Source organism: Pseudophryne corroboree, chromosome 9 (genome assembly GCF_028390025.1).
Source record: "Pseudophryne corroboree isolate aPseCor3 chromosome 9, aPseCor3.hap2, whole genome shotgun sequence".
NCBI lineage: Eukaryota > Metazoa > Chordata > Amphibia > Anura > Myobatrachidae > Pseudophryne > Pseudophryne corroboree.
Genome location: NC_086452.1, coordinates 161,997,399 through 162,015,748, shown reverse-complemented (window position 1 = coordinate 162,015,748; position 18,350 = coordinate 161,997,399). Strand labels below are relative to the sequence as shown.

Here is an 18,350-nt window from a genome sequence, read left to right as displayed (position 1 = left end):
GTTATATTGTATATACAAAACATTTTCACCTGTGGTCTACCAGCTCTTCCAATCATCTGCAAAATGTCTGTCTCGCTATATTCCTGGAACATTCCTGCAGCATAATGCATGGTTGATTTTATAACAACCAAATGAGCTGGGAGGTTAACGCCCATAGCCAAAGTACTGGTGGTAACTACATAGGAATGAAACAAATCTAGTAATACAGTTTTTTGTAACAGAAAATGATTAACTACATTGAAAAAGTAAACTGCATTCAACTGATAGTTAACCATTATGTCAAGTAAAACAAACATAGCTCTATATTACCCACAAATAACAAGTTTTATGGTAAGAACTTACCCTTGTTAAAACTCTTTCTCTTACGTCCTAGAGGATGCTGGGGACTCCGTAATGACCATGGGGATAAACGGGCTCCGCAGGAGACATGGGCACTTTAAGAAAGACTTTAGGTATGGGTGTGCACTGGCTCCTCCCTCTATGCCCTTCCTCCAGACCTCAGTTTACTACTGTGCCCAGAGGAGACTGGGTGCACTACAGGGAGCTCTCCTGAGTTTCCTGTCAGAAAGTATATTTGTTAGGTTTTTTATTTTCAGGGAGCCTGCTGGCAACAGACTCCCTGCATCGAGGGACTGAGGAGAGAGAAGCGGGATCCGGTCTGAAGATCGACAGTGTCTAGGTCGACAATGTTTAGGTCGACCACTATAGGTCGACATGGATGGAAGGTCGACAGGGTTTCTAGGTCGACATGTGCTAGGTCGACAGGTCTAAAGGTCGACACGAGTTTTTCACATTTTATTTTTTTGGGGGGATTTTTTCATACTTAACGATCCACGTGGACTACGATTGGAACGGTAAAGTGTGCCGAGCGAAGCGGTAACGGAGCAAAGGCACCATGCCCGAAGCATGGCGAGCGAAGCGAGCCATGCGAGGGGACGCGGTGCACTAATTTGGGATCCCGGTCACTTTACGAAGAAAACGACACCAAAAATAAATAAAAAAATCCTCATGTCGACCTTTAGACCTGTCGACCTAGCACATGTCGACCTATAAACCCTGTCGACCTTCCATCCATGTCGACCTAGTGACTGTCGACCTATAGTGGTCGACCTAAACATTGTTGGCCTAGATACTGTCGATAAAACAAACCACACCCAGAGAAGCAGACCTACTTCTGTGAGTTTCAAGGCTCTGCTTCTTAGGCTACTGGACACCATTAGCTCCAGAGGGATCGGTACGCAGGTCTCACCCTCGCCGTCCGTCCCAGAGCCGCGCCGCTGTCCTCCTCACAGAGCCGGAAGGTAGAAGCCGGGTGAGTATGAGAAGAAAAGAAGACTTCAGAGGCGGCAGAAGACTTCATGATCTTCACTGAGGTAACGCACAGCGGTGAAGCTGTGCGCCATTGCTCCCATACACCTCACACACGGCAGTCACTGTAAGGGTGCAGGGCGCAGGGGGGGGGGGCGCCCTGGGCAGCATATAAACCTCTCTCTGGCAAAAATATATATATATATACAGCAGGGCACTGTATATATATAAAGAGCTCCCGCCAGTTTTTAGTATATTTGAGCGGGATAGAAGCCCGCCGCCGAGGGGGCGGGGCTTCTCCCTCAGCACTCACCAGCGCTATTTTCTCCACAGCACAGCGCTGAGAGGAAGCTCCCCGGACTCTCCCCTGCTTATTCCACAGTGAAAGAGGGTTTTGAAGAAGGGGGCACATAATTTGGCGCATATATATATATATATATATGTACAAACAGCGCTACTGGGTAACATATATTTATATGGTGTTTTTTCCTGGGTCATATAGCGCTGGGTGTGTGCTGGCATACTCTCTCTCTGTCTCTCCAAAGGGCCTTGTGGGGGAACAGTTTTCAGATAAGAGGATTCCCTGAGTGTGTGGTGTGTCGGTACGCATGTGTCGATATGTCTGAGGTAGAAGGCTTTCAGGGGGAGGAGGAGGAGGAGAAAATGAATGTGGTGTCTCCGTCAACAATGCTGACACCTGACTGGATGGATATGTGGAATGTTTTAAGTGCTAATGTAAATTTATTGCACAAAAGATTAGACAAAGCTGAAGCTAAAGAACAGCCAGGGAGTCAACCCATGTCTGTCCCTATGTCGCAGGGACCTTCGGGGTCTCAAAAGCGCCCACTATCCCAAATAGTAGACACAGATACCGACAAGGATTCTGACTCCAGTGTCGACTATGATGATGCAAAGTTACAGCCAAGATTGGCTAAATGTATTCGATATATGATTATTGCAATAAAAGATGTTTTGCATATCACAGAGGAACCCCCTGTCCCTGACACGAGGGTACACATGTATAAGGGAAAGAAACCTGAGGTAACCTTTCCCCCCTCACATGAGTTGAACGAATTATGTGAAAAAGCTTGGGAATCTCCAGACAAAAAACTGCAGATTCCCAAAAGGATTCTTATGGCGTATCCTTTCCCGCCAACGGACAGGATACGGTGGAAATCCTCCCCTAGGGTGGACAAAGCATTGACACGCTTATCCAAAAAGGTAGCGCTGCCATCCGAAGGTACGGCTACCCTCAGGGATCCTGCTGACCGCAAGCAGGAGGTTACCTTGAAGTCCATTTACACACATTCTGGTACCTTACTCAGACCGGCGATTGCGTCGGCCTGGGTTTGTAGTGCTGTAGCAGCATGGACAGATACCTTATCAGCGGAAATGGAGACCCTAGATAAGGATACCATTTTATTGACCCTAGGGCATATAAAAGATGCTGTCTTATATATGAGAGATGCTCAAAGAGACATTAGTCTACTGGGTTCTAGAATCAACGCTATGTCGATTTCTGCTAGACGAGTCCTATGGACCCGGCAATGGGCAGGTGATGCCGACTCAAAGAGGCATATGGAGGGCGAGGAATTGTTTGGGGAAGGTCTCTCGGACCTGGTCTTCACAGCTACAGCTGGTAAATCAAATTTTTTGCCTTATATTCCCTCACAGCCTAAGAAAGCGCCACATTATCAAATGCAGTCCTTTCGATCACAAAGAAACAAGAAAGTACAAGGTGCGTCCTTTCTTGCCAGAGGTAAGGGCAGAGGAAAAAAGCTGCACAACACAGCTAGTTCCCAGGAACAGAAGTCCTCCCCGGCCTCTACAAAATCCACCACATGACGCTGGGGCTCTGCTACAGGAGTCCGCCCCAGTGGGGGCACGTCTTCGAGTTTTCAGCCACATCTGGGTTCACTCACAGGTGGATCCCTGGGCAATAGAAATTGTTTCCCAGGGTTACAAGCTGGAATTCGAAGAGGTGCCTCCTCGCCGGTTTTTCAAATCGGCCCTACCAGCTTCTCCCCCGGAAAGGGAGATAGAGTTAAATGCAATTCACAAATTGTATCTTCAACAGGTGGTGGTCAAGGTTCCCCTGCTTCAACAAGGGAGGGGATATTACTCAACCTTGTTTGTAGTCCCGAAACCGGACGGTTCGGTCAGACCCATTTTAAATTTAAAATCCCTGAACCTATACTTGAAAAGGTTCAAGTTCAAGATGGAATCGCTAAGAGCGGTCATCGCCAGCCTGGAAGGGGGGGGATTTTATGGTATCTCTGGACATAAAGGATGCATAACTTCTTGTTCCCATTTATCCACCTCATCAGGCATACCTGAGATTTGCGGTACAGGATTGTCGTTACCAATTTCAGACGTTGCCGTTTGGGCTTTCCACGGCCCCGAGGATTTTCACCAAGGTAATGGCGGAAATGATGGTGCTCCTGCGCAAGCAAGGTGTCACAATTATCCCGTACTTGGACGATCTCCTCATAAAAGCGAGATCAAGAAAGCAGTTGCTGAACAGCGTCTCACTTTCACTGAAGGTGTTACAGCAACACGACTGGATTCTCAATATCCCGAAGTCGCAGTTGGTTCCTACGACTCGTCTGACCTTCTTGGGCATGATTCTGGATACAGACCAGAAAAGGGTTTATCTTCCGATAGAAAAAGCTCAGGAACTCATGACTCTGGGCAGGAACCTATTGAAGCCAAAACAGGTGTCAGTGCATCACTGCACTTGAGTCCTGGGAAAGATGGTGGCATCATACGAAGCCATTCCCTTCGGCAGGTTCCATGCAAGGACTTTCCAATGGGACCTACTGGACAAGTGGTCCGGGTCACATCTACAAATTCATCAGTTGATCACTCTGTCCCCCAGAGCCAGGGTATCTCTCCTGTGGTGGCTGCAGAGTGCTCACCTTCTAAAAGGGCGCAGGTTCGGCATTCAGGACTGGATCCTGGTGACCACAGACGCGAGCCTCCGAGGTTGGGGAGCAGTCACACAGGGAAGAAACTTCCAGGGTCTTTGGTCAAGTCAAGAGACTTGTCTTCACATCAACATCCTGGAACTGAGGGCCATATACAACGCCCTACGTCAAGCGGAGAGACCTTACTTCGCGACCAACCAGTTCTGATCCAGTCAGCCAACATCATCGCAGTAGCTCATGTAAACCGCCAAGGCGGCACAAGGAGCAGAGTGGCAATGGCGGAAGCCACCAGGATTCTTCGCTGGGCGGAAAATCATGTAAGCGCACTGTCAGCAGTGTTCATTCCGGGAGTGGACAACTGGGAAGCAGACTTCCTCAGCAGACACGACCTGCATCCAGGAGAGTGGGGACTTCATCAGGAAGTCTTCGCACAGATTGCAAGTCAGTGGGGACTGCCCCAGATAGACATGATGGCGTCCCGCCTCAACAAAAAGCTACAGAGGTATTGCGCCAGATCAAAAGACCCTCAGGCGGTAGCTGTAGACGCCCTAGTGACACCGTGGGTGTTCCAGTCGGTCTATGTGTTTCCTCCTCTTCCTCTCATACCCAAGGTGTTGAGAATAATAAGAAAAAGAGGAGTGAGAACAATCCTCATTGTTCCAGATTGGCCACGAAGGATCTGGTATCCGGATCTGCTGGAAATGCTCACAGAAGATCCGTGGCCTCTTCCTCTACGACAGGACCTGTTGCAACAGGGGCCCTGTCTGTTCCAAGACTTACCGCGGCTGGGTTTGACGGCATGGCGGTTGAACGCAGAATCCTAGCGGAAAAATACATTCCGGATGAGGTCATTCCTACGCTGATAAAGGCTAGGAAGGACGTGACAGCTAAACATTATCACAGTATATGGCAAAAATATGTTTCTTGGTGTGAGGCCAGGAATGCTCCTACGGAAGAATTCCATCTGGGCCGTTTCCTTCACTTCCTACAGACTGGAGTGAATTTGGGCATAAAATTAGGCTCCATTAAGGTTCAGATTTCGGCCTTATCCATTTTCTTTCAAAAACAATTCGTTTCTCTACTAGAAGTACAGACTTTTGTGAAGGGAGTGCTGCATATTCAATCTCCTTTTGTACCTCCGGTGGCGCCTTGGGACCTTAACGTGGTGTTGAGTTTCCTTAAGTCGCACTGGTTTGAACCACTTCAAACGGTGGAGTTAAAATATCTCACTTGGAAGGTGGTCATGTTATTAGCCTTGACTTCGGCTAGGCGAGTGTCGGAATTGGCGGCTTTGTCTCATAAGAGCCCCTATCTGGTTTTCCATAAGGATAGAGCGGAATTGCGGACCCGTCCTCAATTCTTACCTAAGGTGGTGTCATTTTTTCATATGAACCAACCTATTGTGGTGCCTGTGGCTACGCGAGACTTGGAGGATTCCGAGTCCCTTGATGTAGTCAGGGCTTTGAAAATTTACGTGGCCAGAGCGGCTAGAGTCAGAAAAACAGAAGCACTGTTTGTCCTATATGCAGCCAACAAGGTTGGCACCCCTACTTCAAAGCAGACTATTGCTCGCTGGATCTGTAACACGATTCAGCAGGCGCATTCTACGGCTGGATTGCCGTTACCAAAATCGGTTAAGGCCCATTCCACTAGGAAGGTGGGCTCGTCTTGGGCGGCTGCCCGAGGAGTCTCGGCACTACAACTATGCAGAGCTGATACTTGGTCGGGTTCAAACACCTTTGCAAAGTTCTATAAGTTTGATACCCTGGCTGAGGAGGACCTCCTGTTTGCTCAGTCGGTGCTGCAAAGTCATCCGCACTCTCCCGCCCGTTTGGGAGCTTTGGTACAATCCCCATGGTCCTTACGGAGTCCCCAGCATCCTCTAGGACGTAAGAGAAAATAAGATTTTAAACCTACCGGTAAATCTTTTTCTCGTAGTCCATAGAGGATGCTGGGCGCCCGTCCCAAGTGCGGACTACTTCTGCAAGACTTGTATATAGTTTTGCTTACATAAGGGTTATGTTATAGTTTTCATCGGTCTTGGACTGATGCTATGTTGTTTTCATACTGTTAACTGGTTAGTATATCACAAGTTATATGGTGTGATTGGTGTGGCTGGTATGAATCTTGCCCTTAGATTAACAAAAATCCTTTCCTCGTACTGTCCGTCTCCTCTGGGCACAGTTTATCTACCTGAGGTCTGGAGGAGGGGCATAGAGGGAGGAGCCAGTGCACACCCATACCTAAAGTCTTTCTTAAAGTGCCCATGTCTCCTGCGGAGCCCGTCTATCCCCATGGTCCTTACGGAGTCCCCAGCATCCTCTACGGACTACGAGAAAAAGATTTACCGGTAGGTTTAAAATCTTATTTTCTGCGAGGTACACTGTGCTCCACAAGTCTGGACAATGGGGTGTAGAGTAGGATCTTGACCCGAGGCACCAACAGGCTCAAAGTTTTGACTGTTCCCAGAATGCACAGCGCCGCCTCCTCTATAACCCTGCCTCCCAGCACAGGAGCTCAGTTTAGTTAACCAGCCCAATGCAGTAGCAGGAAAAGAGACGACAACGGTTAGTAGCCACATACACCACACTCTCACGACAAGAGAAGTGTCAGCGGCTAATGCCATATCAACCCATAGAAGCTAAGTGCGTCAGGGTGGGCGCCTTGTGGAGCCCAGTGTACCTCGCAGAAAGAGTTTTAACAAGGGTAAGTTCTTACCATAAAATTTGTTTTCTGCTGCGGGGTACACTGGGCTCCACAAGTCTGGACAATGGGGATGTCCTAAAGCAGTTCCTTATGGGAGGGGACGCACTGTAGCGGGCACAAGAACCCGGCGTCCAAAGGAAGCATCCTGGGAAGCGGCAGTATCGAAGGCATAGAACCTTATGAACGTGTTCCCGGAGGACCACGTAGCCGTCTTGCACAATTGGTCAAGGGTCGCACCACGTTGGGCCGCCCAAGAAGGTCCAACAGACTGAGTAGAATGGGCCGTAATGTGAACAGGAGCTGACAAACCAGCCTTCACATAAGCATGCACAATCACCATTCTAATCCACCTGGCCAGGGTCTGCTTGTGAGCTGGCCAGCCACGTTTGTGAAATCCAAACAAAACAAAGAGAGAATCAGATTTTCGAATAGAAGCAGTTCTCTTCACATAGGTATGGAGAGCCCGTACCGCATCCAAAGGCAGCTCTTTGGGAGACAAATCAGGAGAGACAAAAGCTGGAACCACAATCTCCTGATTAAGGTGGAACGAAGAAACCACCTTAGGTAAATATCCGGGACGAGTCCTAAGAACCGCCCGGTCACGGTGAAAAATCAGATATGGGGAACTACAAGACAAGGCACCCAAATCCGACACTCTTCTAGCAGAGGCAATAGCCAGCAAGAACACCACCTTAAGGGAAAGCCAATTAAGGTCAGCTTGAACCAAGAGGTTCAAATGGAGGCTCCTGCAACGCCTCCAAAACCACCGACAAGTCCCAAGGAGCCACAGGCGGGACATAGGGAGGTTGGATACGCAACACACCCTGAGTGAAAGTATGAACATCAGGTAAAGTCGCAATTTTTCTCTGAAACCACACCGACAAGGCAGAAATATGAACCTTAAGGGAGGCCAGACGCAGGCCTAAATCTAGGCACTGCTGTAGAAAAGCCAAAAGTTTGGCTGTACTAAACTTGGAAGCGTCATAATGGTTAGATGCGCACCAAACAAAGTAGGAATGCCAGACCCGATGGTAAGTCCGAGCAGAGGCCGGTTTCCGGGCCCGCAAAATAGTTTTAATGAGCTCTTCAGAAAAACCATTAGCTCTTAAGACGAAAGCTTCAAGAGCCACGCCGTCAAAGACAGCCGGGCTAGGTCCTGGTAGACACAGGGGCCCTGAACGAGGAGGTCTGGGCGTTGTGGAAGTAGAAGTGGACGCTCTGACGATAGGCCTTGCAGGTCTGAGAACCAGTGCCGTCTGGGCCACGCCGGAGCTATGAGAAGCAGATTTCCTTTTTCTTGCTTGAACTTCCGAATTACCCTGGGCAGGAGTGACACCGGAGGGAACACGTACGGCAGCCGAAACCTCCACGGCACTGCCAGCGCATCCACGAATGCTGCTTGAGGATCCCTTGTCCTTGCTCCGAAGACCGGAACCTTGTGATTGTGTCCAGATGCCATTAGATCCACATCTGGAAGACCCCACCTTTCCACGAGGAGTTGAAACACTTCTGGATGGAGGCCCCACTCGCCGGCATGCACGCCCTGATGACTGAGAAAGTCCGCTTCCCAATTCAGGACTCCCGGAATGAATATTGCCGATATTGCCGGTAGATGGCGTTCTGCCCAACGTAGAATCCGTGAGGCTTCCTTCATTGCCAAACGGCTTTGAGTGCCGCCTTGATGATTTATGTAAGCCACTGTGGTGGCGTTGTCCGACTGTACTTGAACAGGACGGTTCTGAATCAAATGCTGGGCTAGGTTCAACGCATTGAAGACCGCCCGCAATTCCAGAATGTTGATCGAGAGGAGAGATTCCTCCTTGGTCCACCGACCCTGCAAGGAGTGCTGCACCAGCACCGCGCCCCAACCTCTTAGACTGGCATCTGTCGTCAACAAGACCCAGTTGGATATCCAGAAGGGACGGCCTCTGCACAATTGTCGGTCCAGGAGCCACCAGAGCAGCGACAGACGGACCTCCAGAGTCAAAGAGATCATGTGAGACCTGATCCGGTGAGGCAGGCCGTCCCACTTGGCTAGAATCAGCTTCTGGAGGGGGCGAGAATGGAATTGAGCATACTCCACCCTGTCGAATGCTGACACCATGAGGCCCAGCACCTGCATTGCCGAATGTATCGACACTTGCGGACGAGAAAGGAAGCAACGAATCCTGTCCTGAAGTTTCAGGACTTTCTCCTGAGACAAGAACAACCGCTGGTTGTGAGTGTCCAACAGCGCTCCCAGATGCACCATGCTCTGAGCAGGGACCAGGGAGGATTTCTTCCAGTTGATGAGCGACCCGTGGGCTTGTAGAAACCGGACCGTCATATCCAGATGACGCAGGAGAAGATCTGGGGAATTTGCCAGGATTAACAAGTCGTCCAGATACGGCAGTATCCTGACCCCTTAACGGCGGAGTACCACCGTCATCACCGCCATAACTTTGGTGAAGACTCGCGGAGCCGTTGTTAAACCAAAAGGTAACACCCGAAACTGGTAATGGAGGTTGCCAATAGCGAACCTCAGGTATTGTTGATGTGAGACTGCTATAGGAATATGCAGGTAAGCATCCTGTATGTCCAGCGAGATCATGTAGTCCCCAGGTTCCAAGGCCAGAACTATAGAGCGAAGGGTTTCCATACGGAACTTGGAAACCTTCACAAATTTGTTCAGTGCCTTGAGGTTGAGAATGGGCCGGGAGGACCCATTCGGTTTCGGGACTAGAAACAGCGGAGAATAGTACCCCTGGCCCCTCTGAGCAAGAGGCACCTGTACTACAACTCCTGTATCCAGGAGGGTCTGTACCACCGAATGCAGAGTGTTTGCCTTTGTCTGGTCCGACGGGACAGTCTATCTGGCAAAATCGATGAGGGGGGCGGTTTTTGAAGGCTATGGCGTAACCTCGAGTGATGACTTCCCGTACCCAGGGATCTGAAGGGGTCTTCAACCATTCCTGGGTATACCCTAGAAGCCGGCCCCCCACCCTGGGATCCCCCAGGGGGAGGCCCGCCCCGTCATGCGGCAGGCTTATCGGTCTTGGCTGCTGGGCAGCCCAGGCTCTTTTGGGCTTCGGCTTACCAGGTTTGGAAGTGCGGGCCTGCTTATGGTACACCTGACCTTTTGCTTTACCTGAAGGAAGAAAGGGGCGAAAGGACATGCCTTTGGCCTTCGACACAGAAGGAGCTGTATTAGGCAGACAGGCAGTTTTGGCAGTAGCCAAGTCAGCCACTATCTTATTTAAGTCCTCCCCAAACAGAATATCCCCCTTGAAAGGGAGTACCTCCAGGGTTTTTCTAGAGTCCAGATCCACAGACCAGGATCTCAGCCATAATATCCTGCGAGCCAGGACTGACGTAGTAGAGGCCTTGGCTGCTAGGATACCGGCATCAAAAGCCGCCTCTTTAATATAGCGAGAAGCTGTGACAATATATGACAAGCATTGTCTAGCATGGTCAGAGGAGATTTCAGCCTCTAACTCCAAGGCCTATGCTTCAATGGCCTCTGCTGCCCATGTAGCTGCAATAGTGGGCCTTTGTGCAGCACCTGTGAGGGTGTAAATCGCTTTTAGACAACCCTCGACACGTTTATCCGTAGGCTCTTTTAGAGACGTGACGGTAGTGACAGGTAGAGCTGAGGAAACCACCATCCTAGCCACATGTGAGTCTACTGGAGGAGGCGTTTCCCAATTCTTAGACAGCTCTGGCGCGAGGGGATAGCGAGCCAGCATCTTCTTTTGAAGCACAAACTTCGTACCCGGGCTTTGCCAGGGTTCCTGACGTATATCCACTAGGTGGTCAGAGTGAGGTAAAACTTGTTTAATCACCTTCTGACGCTTGAACCTATCTGGTTTCTTAGGAGGAGCGGATGGCTCGGGATCATCCGTAATCTGCAGAATTAACTTAATAGCCTCCAAAAGATCAGGAACATCCACATGTGAACTACCCTCCCCATCAGCCGTATCTGAGTCAGAACCTGTGGGGTCAGTGTATGTGCTGTCTTCATCAGAGGAGGTGTCAGTGACAGCAGTGGATTGTGAGGAGACGAGCGCTCGCTTAGAGGACCTCTTGAACTTAGGCGAGCGTTGGTCAGACTTTTTAGTAGTCAGGGACTGGTTCAACTTCTTTAAGTATAGTATAGGACGTCAGGCCTATAAGGACGTTGCAGTGGCTAGTGTATAAAGTGGCTAGTTATTAAGTGGCAGCTAATATCAATAGCAGTGTTATACCTGTGTTTCATTGGTTGCATCTTCAACTGATATTTGGAATTGACTCCTGTCTCTCCTTTTCACCAACAGGTAACTACAGCAGAGAGCTGATCACTGTGTGTTTATTGCTAAAAAGATATATTTGGTAACTACAGCAGAGAGCTGATCACTGTGTGTTTATTGCTAAAAAGATATATTTGGTAACTACAGCAGAGAGCTGATCACTGTGTGTTTATTGCTAAAAAGATATATTTGGTAACTACAGCAGAGAGCTGATCACTGTGTGTTTATTGCTAAAAAGATATATTTGGTAACTACAGCAGAGAGCTGATCACTGTGTGTTTATTGCTAAAAAGATATATTTGGTAACTACAGCAGAGAGCTGATCACTGTGTGTTTATTGCTAAAAAGATATATTTGGTAACTACAGCAGAGAGCTGATCACTGTGTTTATTGCTAAAAAGATATATTTGGTAACTACAGCAGAGAGCTGATCACTGTGTGTTTATTGCTAAAAAGATATATTTGGTAACTACAGCAGAGAGCTGATCACTGTGTGTTTATTGCTAAAAAGATATATTTGGTAAATTGTTAAGTGGATTAATATCTGTAGTCAGCAAAAACTTTGTGATTGACTGGGGCTTAGATTTCACATTTGGTAGTTGATTATCACCTTTTGGTGGAGGGTTGCTGTGTGGGGGAGGGGGTTTTAATCACAAAGAGCATGTGTTTGTAGACTTACTTAACCAGTATAGTATAGGACGTCAGGCCTATAAGGACGTTGCAGTGGCTAGTGTATAAAGTGGCTAGTTATTAAGTGGCAGCTAATATCAATAGCAGTGTTATACCTGTGTTTCATTGGTTGCATCTTCAACTGATATTTGGAATTGACTCCTGTCTCTCCTTTTCACCAACAGGTAACTACAGCAGAGAGCTGATCACTGTGTGTTTATTGCTAAAAAGATATATTTGGTAACTACAGCAGAGAGCTGATCACTGTGTGTTTATTGCTAAAAAGATATATTTGGTAACTACAGCAGAGAGCTGATCACTGTGTGTTTATTGCTAAAAAGATATATTTGGTAACTACAGCAGAGAGCTGATCACTGTGTGTTTATTGCTAAAAAGATATATTTGGTAACTACAGCAGAGAGCTGATCACTGTGTGTTTATTGCTAAAAAGATATATTTGGTAACTACAGCAGAGAGCTGATCACTGTGTGTTTATTGCTAAAAAGATATATTTGGTAAATTGTTAAGTGGATTAATATCTGTAGTCAGCAAAAACTTTGTGATTGACTGGGGCTTAGATTTCACATTTGGTAGTTGATTATCACCTTTTGGTGGAGGGTTGCTGTGTGGGGGAGGGGGTTTTAATCACAAAGAGCATGTGTTTGTAGACTTACTTAACCAGTATAGTATAGGACGTCAGGCCTATAAGGACGTTGCAGTGGCTAGTGTATAAAGTGGCTAGTTATTAAGTGGCAGCTAATATCAATAGCAGTGTTATACCTGTGTTTCATTGGTTGCATCTTCAACTGATATTTGGAATTGACTCCTGTCTCTCCTTTTCACCAACAGGTAACTACAGCAGAGAGCTGATCACTGTGTGTTTATTGCTAAAAAGATATATTTGGTAACTACAGCAGAGAGCTGATCACTGTGTGTTTATTGCTAAAAAGATATATTTGGTAACTACAGCAGAGAGCTGATCACTGTGTGTTTATTGCTAAAAAGATATATTTGGTAACTACAGCAGAGAGCTGATCACTGTGTGTTTATTGCTAAAAAGATATATTTGGTAAATTGTTAAGTGGATTAATATCTGTAGTCAGCAAAAACTTTGTGATTGACTGGGGCTTAGATTTCACATTTGGTAGTTGATTATCACCTTTTGGTGGAGGGTTGCTGTGTGGGGGAGGGGGTTTTAATCACAAAGAGCATGTGTTTGTAGACTTACTTAACCAGTATAGTATAGGACGTCAGGCCTATAAGGACGTTGCAGTGGCTAGTGTATAAAGTGGCTAGTTATTAAGTGGCAGCTAATATCAATAGCAGTGTTATACCTGTGTTTCATTGGTTGCATCTTCAACTGATATTTGGAATTGACTCCTGTCTCTCCTTTTCACCAACAGGTAACTACAGCAGAGAGCTGATCACTGTGTGTTTATTGCTAAAAAGATATATTTGGTAACTACAGCAGAGAGCTGATCACTGTGTGTTTATTGCTAAAAAGATATATTTGGTAACTACAGCAGAGAGCTGATCACTGTGTGTTTATTGCTAAAAAGATATATTTGGTAACTACAGCAGAGAGCTGATCACTGTGTGTTTATTGCTAAAAAGATATATTTGGTAACTACAGCAGAGAGCTGATCACTGTGTGTTTATTGCTAAAAAGATATATTTGGTAACTACAGCAGAGAGCTGATCACTGTGTGTTTATTGCTAAAAAGATATATTTGGTAACTACAGCAGAGAGCTGATCACTGTGTGTTTATTGCTAAAAAGATATATTTGGTAAATTGTTAAGTGGATTAATATCTGTAGTCAGCAAAAACTTTGTGATTGACTGGGGCTTAGATTTCACATTTGGTAGTTGATTATCACCTTTTGGTGGAGGGTTGCTGTGTGGGGGAGGGGGTTTTAATCACAAAGAGCATGTGTTTGTAGACTTACTTAACCAGTATAGTATAGGACGTCAGGCCTATAAGGACGTTGCAGTGGCTAGTGTATAAAGTGGCTAGTTATTAAGTGGCAGCTAATATCAATAGCAGTGTTATACCTGTGTTTCATTGGTTGCATCTTCAACTGATATTTGGAATTGACTCCTGTCTCTCCTTTTCACCAACAGGTAACTACAGCAGAGAGCTGATCACTGTGTGTTTATTGCTAAAAAGATATATTTGGTAACTACAGCAGAGAGCTGATCACTGTGTGTTTATTGCTAAAAAGATATATTTGGTAACTACAGCAGAGAGCTGATCACTGTGTGTTTATTGCTAAAAAGATATATTTGGTAACTACAGCAGAGAGCTGATCACTGTGTGTTTATTGCTAAAAAGATATATTTGGTAACTACAGCAGAGAGCTGATCACTGTGTGTTTATTGCTAAAAAGATATATTTGGTAACTACAGCAGAGAGCTGATCACTGTGTGTTTATTGCTAAAAAGATATATTTGGTAACTACAGCAGAGAGCTGATCACTGTGTGTTTATTGCTAAAAAGATATATTTGGTAAATTGTTAAGTGGATTAATATCTGTAGTCAGCAAAAACTTTGTGATTGACTGGGGCTTAGATTTCACATTTGGTAGTTGATTATCACCTTTTGGTGGAGGGTTGCTGTGTGGGGGAGGGGGTTTTAATCACAAAGAGCATGTGTTTGTAGACTTACTTAACCAGTATAGTATAGGACGTCAGGCCTATAAGGACGTTGCAGTGGCTAGTGTATAAAGTGGCTAGTTATTAAGTGGCAGCTAATATCAATAGCAGTGTTATACCTGTGTTTCATTGGTTGCATCTTCAACTGATATTTGGAATTGACTCCTGTCTCTCCTTTTCACCAACAGGTAACTACAGCAGAGAGCTGATCACTGTGTGTTTATTGCTAAAAAGATATATTTGGTAAATTGTTAAGTGGATTAATATCTGTAGTCAGCAAAAACTTTGTGATTGACTGGGGCTTAGATTTCACATTTGGTAGTTGATTATCACCTTTTGGTGGAGGGTTGCTGTGTGGGGGAGGGGGTTTTAATCACAAAGAGCATGTGTTTGTAGACTTACTTAACCAGTATAGTATAGGACGTCAGGCCTATAAGGACGTTGCAGTGGCTAGTGTATAAAGTGGCTAGTTATTAAGTGGCAGCTAATATCAATAGCAGTGTTATACCTGTGTTTCATTGGTTGCATCTTCAACTGATATTTGGAATTGACTCCTGTCTCTCCTTTTCACCAACAGGTAACTACAGCAGAGAGCTGATCACTGTGTGTTTATTGCTAAAAAGATATATTTGGTAAATTGTTAAGTGGATTAATATCTGTAGTCAGCAAAAACTTTGTGATTGACTGGGGCTTAGATTTCACATTTGGTAGTTGATTATCACCTTTTGGTGGAGGGTTGCTGTGTGGGGGAGGGGGTTTTAATCACAAAGAGCATGTGTTTGTAGACTTACTTAACCAGTATAGTATAGGACGTCAGGCCTATAAGGACGTTGCAGTGGCTAGTGTATAAAGTGGCTAGTTATTAAGTGGCAGCTAATATCAATAGCAGTGTTATACCTGTGTTTCATTGGTTGCATCTTCAACTGATATTTGGAATTGACTCCTGTCTCTCCTTTTCACCAACAGGTAACTACAGCAGAGAGCTGATCACTGTGTGTTTATTGCTAAAAAGATATATTTGGTAAATTGTTAAGTGGATTAATATCTGTAGTCAGCAAAAACTTTGTGATTGACTGGGGCTTAGATTTCACATTTGGTAGTTGATTATCACCTTTTGGTGGAGGGTTGCTGTGTGGGGGAGGGGGTTTTAATCACAAAGAGCATGTGTTTGTAGACTTACTTAACCAGTATAGTATAGGACGTCAGGCCTATAAGGACGTTGCAGTGGCTAGTGTATAAAGTGGCTAGTTATTAAGTGGCAGCTAATATCAATAGCAGTGTTATACCTGTGTTTCATTGGTTGCATCTTCAACTGATATTTGGAATTGACTCCTGTCTCTCCTTTTCACCAACAGGTAACTACAGCAGAGAGCTGATCACTGTGTGTTTATTGCTAAAAAGATATATTTGGTAAATTGTTAAGTGGATTAATATCTGTAGTCAGCAAAAACTTTGTGATTGACTGGGGCTTAGATTTCACATTTGGTAGTTGATTATCACCTTTTGGTGGAGGGTTGCTGTGTGGGGGAGGGGGTTTTAATCACAAAGAGCATGTGTTTGTAGACTTACTTAACCAGTATAGTATAGGACGTCAGGCCTATAAGGACGTTGCAGTGGCTAGTGTATAAAGTGGCTAGTTATTAAGTGGCAGCTAATATCAATAGCAGTGTTATACCTGTGTTAAACCGAAGGAAAACAGAAGTCAAACAAACTTACAAATTAACAGAAGGACTGCATTACAACCTAAAAACTCTGGAACTTTATGTGGCCTCTCCTCGCCTCAAACATGAGAACACCAAGACCAGGCTTACCACCTCTCTGGCTGAGAACATCAAGTCTGCCCCTGGGCCTAACCATCAAGATGAACAGGGAACTGTGGGGGCAGAGCACCAGGACCAGGATCAGCAGGGACATCCCCATTGCGTCTGAGTATGCCCCCCCCTCATTCTCCTACCCACCCGAACTAAGATCTGATCAAAATGTTATCCCACTCCTACTTCTGCCACTAGTTACCTGCTATTATGTTTTTTTTTTCTTTCCATTGCTCGCTTCACCCCACCATGTGTTTTTCCTGTAATGTTTACCTCCACTGATTGCACACTTTGCCATTGTGCCCTACATGCAGGGTACATCATACTACTACATAAGCATCAGTTTTCCCATATATGAACTTGGCCCTTGTATGGCTCACCTCCCACAGTGTAACCTTCAAAGTGCGCCCAACATGGCTGCCCCATATGGTACACTTGTGGATGGGATGAAAAATACATGGACCTTGTGGTTTTGTTGGAACCCTACTCTAAACTGTAGGACTCTGAAATCACCCCCATTTTGTGTCATCTCTTCTAGGGGTGGACTATTCCACCCTGGGTAATCCTACGCTTAGCGCCCAAGACGGCTGCTGCACTTGGTACCTATAAGGGTGGAATACACAACCCTTGGAAGTTATTACCCAAAATGCCTGCACCAATCCTGCGTTATGCTTTCTGTGGGCTTAAGGTTTTCTTTTATGTCTGTGTTGCTTGTCTATTGTTGTATTACTCAAATCCTCTGTATTATGTGCATTGTTTTTGATGTCTGTAAAGCGCCTTGAGTCCTGTTGGAGAAAGAGCGCTATATAAATAAAAATTATTATTATAATTATTATTATTAATTGAGCAGATAAATCGTCCGCCCATGGCGGGTTAGCTGCAGGGACCACATACGGTTGTACCGGCATTGGGGGTCCCGTAGGGGGTGTTAGTTTATGAACTAGCGTATGCAGAAGCGTGGAAAAAAGCGGCCCACGGAGGGTCAGTATGTGCCTCCGTTGCCACAGTCCCACTGGGGGGCAAGGAGCCCCCAGAACCAGAGCCCACAGCTGCTATATTCTCCCCATATGTGCCTGTGGCTTCAGCAACACCAGCAGTGTGTTCCGCCCCAGAACCGTTACCCTCAGAAGCAGACATGATATAACTTGCAGTATGAGGTAACAGTACAATTATTAGCAGCACTATATCCCTAAACCCAAACCCCTGCGCAGTGTAGTCAGCACCAGCAGAGATAAAGGAGAGATATGGTGACTAAATCACAGAGAAAAATACGTAATACAGTATATATCTTTGTGAAAATCCTATATTAAATAACACTTTACGCACCAAGCCCCCTCAGGTTATAGAATATAGGGATAGCAAGTTGAGTGAAAGACACGAGATGGACACCACTCAGCTATCAATGCACACACAAATAGTCAGTTTGTACAATGCAGATGTTATTACAGACAATAATACTGCACTGGACTAGCTTACACAGCTATATAGTCAATAGATATAACACTACACAGTAAGAAACTGGATGTATATCACAGGGTAATTGTGCTATAAACCCCTGACTAAATGCACTCTTTCTTACTAACACTGACTAAAAAGGCAGGTAGAATACTTAAGTGTCATGTAAAGGCACAGCGCTGACAACCAGGCGGCTTTACATAGGAGGATTTGCCCAAGCAGTCCCAGGAACAGTGAGCTGTGGAGTAACGGCGCCGCAGACACTGACAGGGAGTGAGGAAAAGACAGAGATGCAGCTCCAGGGCGGGAACACTTGCTGGAAATGGCGCCCTGGGGCTGGGGGAGGGGCTTCAGGTCTAAGCCTTATCCCCCTTGCTGGCAAAACCACCGGGTACTGTGGGCGATATTAAAATCGGTTTTAAGAGAAAACCTGACCTGCGCCCATGCCCTGGTGATCTAGTGGGATCGCCTGTATCCACCGCCAGCGCGCGCGGCCCGCCTCCCACTGACCGTGCCGGATCGCGATAAAGACCGGGTCCCGCGAGCGGGACCCACT

General features: G+C 46.2%; 1 protein-coding gene across 9 annotated transcripts in view; it reads right to left on the bottom strand.

Annotated features, from left to right (window-relative positions):
* Nucleotides 1–18,350, bottom strand: part of HFM1 (helicase for meiosis 1) — a 984,377-nt gene that overhangs the window by 419,496 nt on the left and 546,531 nt on the right. For all 9 annotated transcript variants that reach the window (XM_063939911.1, XM_063939912.1, XM_063939910.1 and 6 more), the window contains one exon: nt 30–175. In XM_063939911.1, coding sequence (XP_063795981.1) covers nt 30–175 — 146 coding nt within the window. The remainder of the gene's footprint in view (nt 1–29; nt 176–18,350) is intronic.